This window comes from Trichoplusia ni, chromosome 13, assembly GCF_003590095.1.
Source record: "Trichoplusia ni isolate ovarian cell line Hi5 chromosome 13, tn1, whole genome shotgun sequence".
In the NCBI taxonomy this organism is placed as follows: Eukaryota; Metazoa; Arthropoda; class Insecta; order Lepidoptera; family Noctuidae; genus Trichoplusia; species Trichoplusia ni.
This window is the reverse complement of record NC_039490.1, coordinates 11,013,006-11,025,729: the sequence shown is the minus strand read 5'-3', so window position 1 is coordinate 11,025,729 and position 12,724 is coordinate 11,013,006. Positions and strand designations below refer to the sequence as shown.

Below are 12,724 nucleotides of genomic sequence, written 5' to 3'. Positions count from 1 at the left end.
TACACCCTTACAATAATACCCCCTTATAAACATTGTATCCCTTATAAATAAATATATCGTTATCTTACCTCAGTATAACATCCCTGTCAGTAGTATTAAGAGCATTGACAGCGTAAGTCCAGGCCTCCTTGAGTCCGAGCCGTCCATCAGCGGAGTCGTTGAACACATGCTGCAGAGCATCCCTCGTGAGGATCACGTCTTCCACCACGGAGTCGAAGGTCACCGAGAACTTGAGGAACAGGTGCGGCTCGTAGTCAGTTCTGTTCCATGATGTGTTGTTCTGAAAGTAAGAAAGTTCGTATTTTTTGAACGACCCACAAATATCTACTGAACTGCTGTAAAAACTTATTGTTGACAATATAGATTTTGGTTTATCAAGTAAATAATCCTATCATCATCATGATCACCGGATAGTGAGCATCAGCTCATTACAGTCCACTGTTGGACAGAAACCAGTAGAGGATTCTTTATTATGCTATCGTTCTAAAATGATTCTTCGTCCTAAGTATTGTATCGAGCTTAAAGAATATGAACAGTTTTTGATTAAAGATTAGCCTCTGACAGAGGCAGATTAATGCTTAGTCCTTCTTAAATTGAAAGGGGTCTTTGTGCACCAATGGGACACCAACTGCGTGACGTAATCCACGAATAAAGTATTATAAAATGTAAAACTCACATTAATAGTAGCGTTCTTAGCAACAAGATACTCAGCCCACTCGTCCTGGATGTCCCGGTCCAGGCAGAAGATCTTCTCCATGCCTACCAGGGCGGACTTGGAGGGGGGCGACAGTTGGAGCAGTTCCGATAAGCTGGTGCGGGAGCAGGGCCAGGGGGGGTCCGCGTTTAGGAGGGCTATTATTGGATCCACCTGGAAATTCATTCAAAGTTTAAAAAAGATATCCGAATGATGGAGTACGTCAAATTTTTTTACCTTTTTTATAATAACTATCATGAGACTGATTCATTATATAGTAACTAGTCGAGCGCTCCCGATAAATACGCGTGAGTATACCGTTACATCATTTAATACAATTTTAACCCGTTGAATATCTTCGGACTGATTGGATCAGAGATTAATTAATTGAATAAAAATGTATAAAGAACTTATTAAAACGTCCATCACACAGCTGTTACATACCCAACAACAACAACGACAACAAATAAATATTATAATACGTACGTTGCAGAAAAATAGTTGATAGATATAATAACCTTTTGATGTTGCAGGAAAAAGTTTTTTTTTTGTGTGGTAATCCAATAGTGGTCTACTCACGTCAGTATCATCACGGAGTATAATATCGACGGCGTCGACAGTGAGCTGCGGCACGTTGGGGATGACGGCGGTGAGGGCCGACACCGTGGACGGGGGCAGGTCGCCGGAGTACGGCCCGCCCGTCAGGAGGGCTGGGATATGATAAATAATTATAACTTTTTGGGTAATACTTTTTTATCAAGAAAAAAAATACAACCGAAGCCGAATAAAGACTACTGAGCCATGTAAAATTATGGGAGTTAATGACACCTATTTTACGTTAAAGGAAAAGAGAAGAGAAGTAGGTTAATGCAGTTTTTTTGTGTTTCATTGGACTTGATTAGACTTGTATACGAGGTGTATCGTGTAACGCAGAATATTTTCGTATCATTAGGTACTTGTCACCACGTTACCTGCAACCAGTTTGACAGTCTCATCGAACACGCTGAAGGGTCCGGCGACAGTTTCGATCGTGTGCTTCATCTTCAGCCAGATCTCTGAGCTGATGTCGAACAGGCCGTGGTCCACGATATCCAAGAAACGGAGAGCTAGTTTCACGCTGAGAAATTATATAGAAAAATTAAGAACTGGGCAGGATAAAAAGTGGGTAGGCCGAGTGAAAAGCAGAGGAACTAATTTTAAAGACACTCGAAAATGTATTTTGAGACTATTAATTTAGGTTCATATTTGCATGACCCAAACCACGATATTTTTTCTCCACAATGAATCCTATTCTGCAGGGGCATAGGGTCTTTAATTCGTAAAAATATGAGAAGTAGAACAAAAAAATTACCTCAATCGTAAACTCCTCTCCATACTCTGCGTACCAAACCAGTATTCCTTGGCCTCGCTGAACAGGGAGTCCACTCGTCTCTTGGTGTCTTCGTCCATGTTATAGCTGGAGAACTGGAACAGGTACGTGTAGTCCCTGTCCAGCTTCACGTACAAGTTCTTTATGTTGGTGATCAGGTCGTTCCAGTTGAGGTTCAGGGCCGCGTGGGGTGAGTTCCTTATGATCGCTATCTGAAAGGAATTAATTGAATTAAGATAAAGGTCGATGTGGCCTTGACATGTATTCACCATGCGGAGGTCTGATCCCAACGCAGGAAACATACCAATATGACATATTAACGTTGTATGTATTTTCTTCATTATTCCTTGACACCAGTGACAAATGCTGAAGGAAAACATCAATTGCTACAAACCGAAAAGGCAAGAAAAAGAAAATCTTCCCAACAGAAAATACCCATAAGCAGAATGTATAATAAAAATAATTGTGAAATTTTAATCGTAATGTATTTTCTCAATATTACTTACAGCTTTGGAGACCTCAGAGTCAGCTTGCAGTCCGTTCTCGATGGCGAGCGTAGCGTTACACAGAGCTTCCACCAGCTCTTGTTTGATGGCATCTTCTGGAGGCAGTTCTAGGTACTCGGTAGCGGTGTCTACGCCGTAGCACAGCATGTCTACGCCAGGCGTAGATAGCGCTTTGTATGTCTGAAAGGTAGAGTTGTTTATGTTGGTGATTAATAGTGATGATTAATGTTTTTTTATATGAATATAGATTTAATTGAAATTTACTTTTGGTATCTAATATTGTTCTTTCGCGGCAATAGATTATATATCAACTTTATTCATGAAAGACCCTGCCTAAGAGTCATGTTGTCTTTGTCACCCTCATGTGAAATATAGAGAAAAATAGGCATGAGAGAGAAATACACATGGATGTAATTTGAAGTTATATATTGATTTAAATGCTTCTATCTCTTTAGATCTACCTTTTCCTCATCCAGAGCGGTCATCAGCATGGTCCTCACTATATCTACGTACAACTTCTTCAGTCCCGCAGCCTGACCCTTCGGCGTTATATCCAGCTGTCTGTTCATCCCTGACACCAGGATGATGACGTCTTCTAAATATGGGGAGATCTTGAAGTCTAGGATCGGGTTCTGCTGAACGATCTCCTTTGCTATAGCTCCGTGGACTACTATTCTGTAAATTGTCAGTAAAAATAAATTATCATGATCAGGTAAGCTCATATTACTCTAACGATAATGACAGATAATTGAATTATTAACATTGGGCAGTAGGCAGACATATGTAATCGCACTTTCACATAAAGTTTGCAGCAAAAATAAAATGTGCCATGTGTATTAGATGCTAATCTAAATTAAATAAATGCGGACAACATCACATACATTGTTCTGAACCCAAAGTAAGTTGCTAAAGCACTTGTGTTATGGAATTCAGATACAACGAAGGTACCACAAACACCCAGACCCGAGACAATGTACAAATGTGAATTTTTACATTGACCTGACCGGGGATCGAACCCGGGACCTCAGAGCTAGCGACACCTTGAAACCGGTGCGTACGCCACTCGACCACGGAGGTCGTCAAATTGGGAACGCGATCTAATAACGCAAAAAAAAGAAGTCAAATAAATTTAACTTAGCAGTACAAACATTGTTTTCGTCAACGTTTTAAGGGCAATATACAATTTTATCAAAATGTCAGGAAGTAAAAATTTACTCACAGTATTTGTTTCCCCAAGTGCCCCTTCGTCCGCACCACTTTGATCAGCTCCGAGTCTTCAGTGACATGGAACAGCTGGCTCCAGTTCACGGCCGGCCTGGTCTCCGTCTCAATCCTCACCAGCGCCTGGCTGAAGTTCTTCAGCACCTTGAAGTCTTGCTCGATGGTGTATAATTGGTCGCTCGTGTCCTTGCCAAGGGTTTCTTGGATGAGGAGTGATGCCATGTGGTTTATCTGTACATTGAGAATTTGATAGACGACGACAGGAAATTTTTGAATTCAACAAAATGTTCAATGTTCAATACAAACAGACCCCAATGCTGTTTTCTTACTTCAAAGTTTGGTACATAGGCTAAAAGTACATATACTTTCAAAATTACATCGCCCATTAAAATAGGGTACGAAAACCTAATACAGTGGTTTCTTAGGTTTACGCGAATGTTAGACATTGAAATGAAACTACTTTTACGGATTTTATCGCGGTTTAATTTTGGATTTTAGTTCCCGACGTTTCGAAACCTTTGCAGGTATCATGGTCACGGGCAGACTGAGATGGCGTTCGTCTTGACAGAAGATGTTGCTCGTTCTACCTTCATATTTTAATTAATTATTTGTGGTCCGACCTACGCAGTATGAGCTCACTGTGTCTTGATGCCTTGCAGCGCTGCTCTTGGGTTTGGCCTTGAGTTTATTTATTATTGGATCCCAAGTAGGTGATATCTTCCAGCCATCTTCCCTATTGAAATTAGGGTGTTTTTTAATCTCAATAGCCTCGCGAAACATCCTAGGTAGGAATTTGGATTCTTTAGCGAGGACCTGTGGTTGGTCAAATCTAATATAATGGCTGGAACCTTCAGCATGTTCGGCGACTGCAGACTTCGTTGAGCGGCGGTGGTTCACGTCAGCTATGTGTTCTTAATCCAAAATTAAACCGCGATAAAATCCGTAAAAGTAGTTTCATTTCAAAACTTAATACAGATTTGAAGTAAAGCGACCGTGTTTGATGCCAGTATTTTTTTCATCATGAATATTCAATCAAAGTGTTATAAAAATCTGCAAGTACTTTCTTCTGAGACGAATAATTTCCAAGTTCCAACCGCAAGATTAATCATCCATGATAATATGTATTTATTACAACCAGGCCAATCTACTCACATTATTTTTAACTTCAAACACTCCAAAGGATCTAATAAGATCCGAGACATAGTTCTTCCAGGCGTCGCTGCACAGCTGCTTCTTCAACGCCTCCGCGTCAGGTTTGGATATCACGAAGAAAGTCTGCAGTTTGTACACGTCGCAGAACATCTGGCCGGGGAGGTTAATCTTTGAAGTCAGGATCTGAAAACAAAGGCATACAAAGTAAGTACGGTTACATTTTAAATCCGGCTGAAGTTTGACCAAAAATTTCGCTATCTTTGTCTTTATTTTGATCAATCTCTACTATAAAGTGACCAAGTTATGTTGCTTATCGTGCAGTTGAGAAAAGATAACCACGTTTTTGTAATTTTGTTCTTGTTAGCGAATATAAGTACAAGTAAAAAAATACTAGTTGAATGAATAAAAAAATATGACTATACAAAATCAACAGTTAAAATTCTTGACTCATCTCAAGCATTCGACTAACTCAACCATTCATAATAAAACCTTACCTAGTCATTAATCTTCAAATTATACTTCAAACGTACCTGTGTTCGTTCAGCATCAGCCAGAGCCTCGAAAGCCTTGCCGACAATGTTCGGTGGAATCCCTTTCAACACGTCCACAGCGGCGGGGTGCCTCAGGGTAACGTTATAGGTCAACTGCTCGATGTTCATGTTGATGTCTATTACTCTATGAGCGCTTTCCATCAACTTAGCTAGTAGGGTCGAGTAAAATACTACGTCGTGTTTTGTCCTTGCTGATAGGAATTTGTTTATGAAGTTCATTATTTGTGATAGTCTGGAAAAAGTTGCAAACGTAATTAAAGCCTACTATTTAAATGACAACATGTATACATAACTATACCTATATTTTTGTTGAACTAGAACGGTACGTGTATTTTTTGTACATTGCTTTCTTAGTATGGCTAAGAAAGAATCAAAGATATCGGAATTTTACTTACATACTAAATGTGTCTATGGTTGAATCCTTCTCCATAGCCTCTTCAAACACATCAGCCGCATTATGAAATAAATTGGACACAGCTTGCAAACCAGTTGCAGCATGTTTGTTACCAACATTTGATCCAACCGTAGTCATTTCTTTTGAACGTTGTTTTGAAAATACTTTGTCCAAATATTGGAGGCCAACCACAATAGCGTCTGTAAAGTCTCGTATAATTCCGTAAGCCTGTGTGTCGCCGAATGTTGGTTTAAATAAATCCATTAACTTTGGTATTCTGAAATATGAAACCAGGATGAAATTTTGAACGAAGAACTTGATGAAATTTTTCGTTCAATAACTCCAAAACCAAAGTGCTAAAATTATTGAAATAACTGTCATACACTTACAGATTTAGCTGTATGTAACTGAAGTCGATGGTTTCCCCCTGGAAGATGGAGACCAGCTCCGGTGGTAGGAAGTGCTGCAGCCTCATCATGCGCAGCACAGCCGTCAACATGTCTCCTAACGTGTTCAACCTCTTGTCTCCTGTCAGCTTGTAGTACATGTCACCTAGCTGAAAGCAAGAATCGTATTGGAATACCAGGCGGCAGAAGGCTACTTTACTAAGTATATTGCGCCATCTTAGTTTCATTACAACGAAAGACTTAACAAGGTAAAATTTTGAAGCACCCAGAAGCGCAAGGACTTGTAAATTTTATCACTAAGATAAAATTTAAATTTTGTTAATTGTACTGATAACATTAATAAAAGCACAGTTAGATCGAATACGGTTCTTATGTAGCTCAAAATATCGCTGATCACGTTTCCATGGTAACACAATCTGAGAAATCAACATACTCGTATTTACGTACAGTAAGTTCCGCAGCAAAAGTTTTCCGCATTTTCGCAACAGCGTTTGTAGCTACGGTTATTCATTCTTCTTAAGACACAATTAAAATGCCTACAATTCACTCACCATGGTCACATATTTACTATAGTTCACTTCAAACAATACGTCCACAAATATCTTCTGGAGCTCCTCCATAGACTTCAAACACAGTCTCTCCATAAAAACATTCAGATGTTCGTTGTTTGTCATCATTATAGTTTCATTTAATGACGCCACGCTGCACCTGTTCAGGTTGCCTTTTAATAACTGCAAAAGACATTGAAGTTGTTTTAAAATTATGAGCATAATATTTGAATTTCTTCTAATACATCAGAATTGGAATTTCTCGTGCTCAAACTTGATGAGTTAGACTTTCTACGCACTAGGTGACCTGGTTACAAAATATTGTATTTGAATTGTGACTGCTTGGGCTTCTTCCCCCCATTTATATGTTCAACTGGTTACTGCAGCCAGGTTGTCCAGTGTGCAGGCGGCCATAAGCTGCCCATGTCTATAAGGCTATTGGTTGGATACCTATCGTGTGCAACAACTTACACCTTGGAAACTGAGCTCGGCATCCATCACGCTGTCAGCCACCTCCTCACTCAGCTCCAACTTGTCTGACACGTAGCGCTTTACTTTGTTCGGCGAAGCAAAGAGGTCTCGTACTTTTAGACCATTTTCTGCAAAAAATGGGTAATTCAAATTATCATTTATTTTCTCCTTGGAATTAATTGAGGAATCGTATTGTCAAGTCGGCCCTCACAGTCTTCATGTGAGAGAATAGGATCCAAGTTATGACGCGTTGACGTTCAATATTCATACATGGCCTTTGGCAAGTCAATAGCAATGGCATTGACATGATTCAGATTATTCTATGTGGGAAATATGAGAACACCAATTTAGACCATTTGGTCTAGAACACGGCTTGCAATGGATATCGGATTTCCTGCATAGTAAATTTATATTTGGAGCCAATTTGGACATGCAATCTTTAAAGAACCGTGGTCAAATTTCTTGTTCAAATATTAGGATTTTTATAGGTATACTACTTAGTAGGTACTACTTACTGCTAATATCAATGAAGGAGGGTTCGTCGACGACGTCGGCCAGCGTCGCCAGCAGCTTGATGGCGTCCGGCACCGAGGAGGCCACGTCCAGGACCGTCTCGTTCATTATGGGGGATAGCTTGCGCTGCAGCTGAGTTAGTCTGGGAAGAGGATTGTTTTGACGTTCAAAAGTGCCATTTACTGGTCTAATTGATATAAAGAATTTGACTTTGACTTAGGAATGATACAAGAGAAATTAAAAAAAAAAACAAAATTGCTTACAGTAATGTTGCACCTCCATAGCTTTTTTTATCAAATATGTCTAAAAACACTCTCTCAAAACGCATCTTTAATCCAAAACTAAATGGAATTGTTCATTACGTTCGGGAGGTATGATGCCGCAGATAGACACGTTACACTTATATTAGGCCGCCTTTTTGCGTTGGGGGTTAAAATACTTAAAATAAGATCGCTAACAACAAAATACGAGAGATTTTGTTTCTTAATCGAACGAAGGTTAAATAATCCCCGCTGATATACCTATCTCATCTTTTTGATGATGAGACTTACTTGGAGTTTTCATAAGTGGGTATTTCATCGAACTGGTCTAACGGTGAGCACTCGTTGTTGACTGTGCACATAAACGACTGCAGGAAGGGCAGCATTCCAGCGCTGGGCAACGCTCGCGCAGGGAATCCACCTGTACAGGAAAAACATTTTTATCAGTAGATTAAAAAGGATAATAAATCTAGATAATTTGTATTCAAGGGAAAATGTTAAAATAATAAAATCGAAAGTGAAATGCCAGTTATGGGTATAAGTAGATACACGGAGCATGAAAGACAAACAGTTAATTTCATTCAAGTCAAGTTGCGCACGCGCAGGGCATACTAAAAGTATTCTTGTGTGTTCTTTGTATTTACATTTACATAACTATTGCTTGACATTTGTTTGCGTGAAGGACGTAGAAACGGCTATAAATAGGTACCACTGATTGATGTAGTAACTGAAATTGTTTGGGTTTTCGATCTGGGCCCCAATTCTGCTATTAAAAATGGCCAATGAATTAATGAAATTGGATTAAAATTGAAATTATTCCTATTCTCTTAACTATGCTGCCAACAAAATAATTGGAAATTCATTGTATTGACCATGACTGTTCGGCCCCGTACTGAATATCCAATTATTGGGTTGGAATAATGATTAGAATAATACAAATATGGCACTATTTAATCCAATTGTCATTCATTCATCGACCTAAAAAGCTGAATTAAGGCTTGAATGATGCTTCATTTACTCAACATACCAAAACCGCCATTTTTTAAAGTGAGGAAGATTAAGTTGTGGAAGCGAGAAGACGTATCACAAGGATAGGGTGTTGTCTCGTATCCACATCCTGAACGTTACTCTAAGAGGGAGTAGCCTACACCAGGTTCATTGGAGAGGCTAGATGTTATATATTTGTTTAACTTTAGGTTATACTCACATGTCGGAAAGTCTTGATTGTCTACATTAATCCTAACTACGTATAAACTTAACATAACCGCCGTCGCCCATAGTACTCCCACCAGCGTTATCTGAAACAATCATGGGTTATAATTATGACAAACAAAAGAGGTTGCTTTACCTATTTTTTTTCTTTAAACTAATAATAGATCTCAATCTGGGGGGTTTTGTGTAAATAATCAAAACACATTTACAACGGTGAATGAAAACATCGTTACAAAACCGCAGTGAAATAGCGTGCCATGGCCACAAGTCCGTACCCAGCTTTGGGCCGCCAAATGGCTCGATCCAGATTTTAAATAAGCATTTATGGATCAGACAAATACTTGCCCTAAACGGGGACCGAACCCACAAAGTAGCCAACGTAGCCATTTGAATGATTGCTAGCTCACAACGAGCGGTGATCATCAGACACTAAATGTTAACTTTGATACTGGTTCCAGTATTAGAAATACTTAGAGGGACGTATTGAGCACACGTCTCTAAGGTCTATAGTTGTGTACTCACCAGTTTTCTCTTCCGTATGAGGTAGTCCTTCCAGAGCAGCAGGCGCAGCTGCCGGGCGCCGGCCATGGTGAGCCCGGGTCACCGCCACGCGACATTCCTGCAACAATCAGACATCATTACTATTAACAGGCCGCTCATATACCACACATACTCTTAGCTTTGTTAAAAAATTCGACGCACGCTCTAGGGGTTTCAATCATTGTGTCTCGTGGAGTTTCACCAACATTCAAGTCACATGCACAGAAGCAATTGTGGATCACAAAAATGCTTGTCCTGCGCGGGGTTCGAGCCCAAGTCATGTCGCTTAATATTATCCTAATATAATAATTATTCGTACTAAAATTTTAAACGCGAAAGTTTGTATATGTATTGATGTTTGTGCCTGTTTAACGCAAGTCCACTTAACAGATGAAGACGAAACTTGCAACAACGATCGTTATTAACCAGACTTAACACTTAAGATAGTTTTCATCGCAATTTTATGTTTCCGTGGGATCATTTTCGACTCGTAGCTTGCGGACCCGAGGGCAACAGCTAGTACCTAACAACAAAAAGTACAACATGCTCGCAGTTTACCGGTACCTAAATATTTATGAGTCCATGTAAATTTCGTTAAAACTATAGAAAGTGTTAACATTACCATTGTATTCTTTATACTTATATATGAGAATCCCCCCAAAAAAAAAACAATTTCATTCAGTGTCAGTTACTAAACAAAAATGGCTGCGATTTGTCCAACGAAAATAACGCGATAATTTGATAGTTCCGGTTAACATATCCGCGGTATTGTGTGAGTTATATTTGTACGATTCACAACATTACAATACGTTTGAGAGTAATCCGCATTTAATAATTAGCGGTACAGTCGACCACACAAGAAGGGTAACAGGCAAAACTCAACTTTATTTTAATGCAAGAAGGTTCAATTTTGCGTGGCAACGTTTAATGGTGTACTGTACGAAATCAAACTCAATTCGTGATGAACCTTGGTGAACGGTAATGATTAAGTATTGTTAAGTAAGGATGACTTGCTTATAAAAACTTGTATTTTGTGTACTTAATGCTTGCAAAAATATTGCTATTTCAACATTAATTGTAGTCAGCGTTGGTAAACAGCAATAGAATTGGGTTTTTCAAACAACTTCTTAGAATATTTAAGTGATAAACGTTAGAATATGACTTAAACGGAATAACCAACAAATGTCATCAAAAACTTATTATTTAAATATTATTTAAATATTGGTTTTCATTATGATTAGACGAGTAATAATTACTGGAAATCGATTTAGATTAGTTGGAACAAATTGGATAAAGAAGTAATTAATTTTATACCACTTTAACTTCTATTTGAGTTAAACTTTGTTAATGTGCGAGATTGGCGCTCTAACGATCAAAACGTTTAGGCAATGACACGAAAAATATAAAAAAAAACCCGTCAAGTGCGCGTCGGGTTCGCGACTGATTTTTTCCGGAGGAACTTGCAAAAAGAATTGGTTACATATAAAATTCATGATCTTCCCAAATGTTAACATCAATTTTTATTTTTCACAAGGAAAGAAATTACATGATAAGTGCATTTAAACTGCCTAGCTAACATAGTTCGTGAGATACAGCTTGGTGACAGACGCACCAAGACGATTAGACAGCCTCAGTAATTTTGTTCCGTTTAGTATCATTAGCCTGCATTTCTTTCCAATTTTATTACTTAGCTTTATATCACATGTGAAGGCCCACCATGAATGACTTGTGAGTTGTGGTGCGTGTGTATGTGTGTGTGTCTGTGTGTATGTATGGCCTACTGATTCATTCATTTTACAATTTCTCATCCGAAAATACATTGTTATGTCTAGATGTAGGCTCCCAGCGAACAATCGGCTAGATTAGATTGCAGTTCCTACCATTGTCTCAATGTTTTATAAATACTACCGAAAGCCATTGTGAGTTGGACTTATAGGCCCAGCGGTTATCGGCTGCCTACAGTGGGCAGGGGGTGTACCAATTAGGTATAATATGAGTAATAACTGGTTGAAAACATTACGTTATTTGCTTGGGATCACCGGTTTTATAACATGTTAAAAAACAGCTGATAAAAAACAACAACACTGACGGTACCGTATTTTTTATCTTTAGCCTATTTAGCTAAAGAAAAGAAATATACAAAATGGAAGCCCGTTAAATTTTGGACCGTACCATGTAATGTAAGCCTAGCTAGCATCCTGGCCGGGGGATTGTCCGAAAGGGCTAAAGTGTCCCGGAACACGTGTGGCAAAGGCATAAACAAGGGTGGGTTTTAATCAGTAAGAGTCTGTCACTCCCTTCCGCTCAAGCACAAGAAGGTATTTGATGATTACCATCCGAAAAAAAAACTAGGTGCCATGGCTCATAAATTACAGCTTGGTGGACGGATAAAGGCCAAAGCCTTTTTATACAGAACCCTGAAAAATGCAATCTTACAAAGACATTTCCGACTACACAGAATAACTTAAAAACTTTTTACAAAACACGGAAGCTACTATTATGAGCAAATAATCATAAAACTTAAATCCATCTTGAGAATAGCCCCCTAGTTGACGCAAATAGGTATTGTTTTAGCAACCTTGGTGTCTCGCTAATAACCAGTCGCGTTTGAGACTTCCTGCGGCGATGGCAGGCGGCGCCGCGTGACGGGCATCTGTCGAACTGATTACATGTTTAACGGCTGAGTATTATACGATAAGGCAGGTTGGCGTGTGGTTTACTGTGATTGTACGCTAATATGGCCGGTTAAATGATGGGTATTCATTGAGAGACGATTCAATATCTCGTCTCGTGTGCGCTGGAGGATGAATATGAATAAAGACGCGTTTTTAGGGTTCTCTACCTAAAGCGCAAACGAAGCTTATTAACTATGGCTGTCCCCAGGCT

The 12,724-nt window shown here is 39.2% G+C and overlaps 1 protein-coding gene across 1 annotated transcript in view; it reads right to left on the bottom strand.

Moving 5' to 3' along the window:
• Positions 1–12,724, bottom strand: part of LOC113499839 — an 87,302-nt gene that overhangs the window by 30,416 nt on the left and 44,162 nt on the right. The window contains exons 2-19 of the mRNA XM_026880404.1: positions 9,821–9,917; positions 9,294–9,384; positions 8,378–8,507; positions 7,829–7,968; positions 7,314–7,441; positions 6,846–7,025; positions 6,277–6,443; positions 5,889–6,164; positions 5,473–5,725; positions 4,943–5,125; positions 3,789–4,021; positions 3,031–3,244; positions 2,570–2,749; positions 2,046–2,275; positions 1,666–1,811; positions 1,274–1,404; positions 677–868; positions 69–280 (exon numbers count right to left, since the gene is read on the bottom strand). Coding sequence (XP_026736205.1) covers positions 69–280; positions 677–868; positions 1,274–1,404; positions 1,666–1,811; positions 2,046–2,275; positions 2,570–2,749; positions 3,031–3,244; positions 3,789–4,021; positions 4,943–5,125; positions 5,473–5,725; positions 5,889–6,164; positions 6,277–6,443; positions 6,846–7,025; positions 7,314–7,441; positions 7,829–7,968; positions 8,378–8,507; positions 9,294–9,384; positions 9,821–9,886 — 3,152 coding nt within the window. The 5' untranslated portion in view covers positions 9,887–9,917. The remainder of the gene's footprint in view (positions 1–68; positions 281–676; positions 869–1,273; positions 1,405–1,665; positions 1,812–2,045; positions 2,276–2,569; positions 2,750–3,030; positions 3,245–3,788; positions 4,022–4,942; positions 5,126–5,472; positions 5,726–5,888; positions 6,165–6,276; positions 6,444–6,845; positions 7,026–7,313; positions 7,442–7,828; positions 7,969–8,377; positions 8,508–9,293; positions 9,385–9,820; positions 9,918–12,724) is intronic.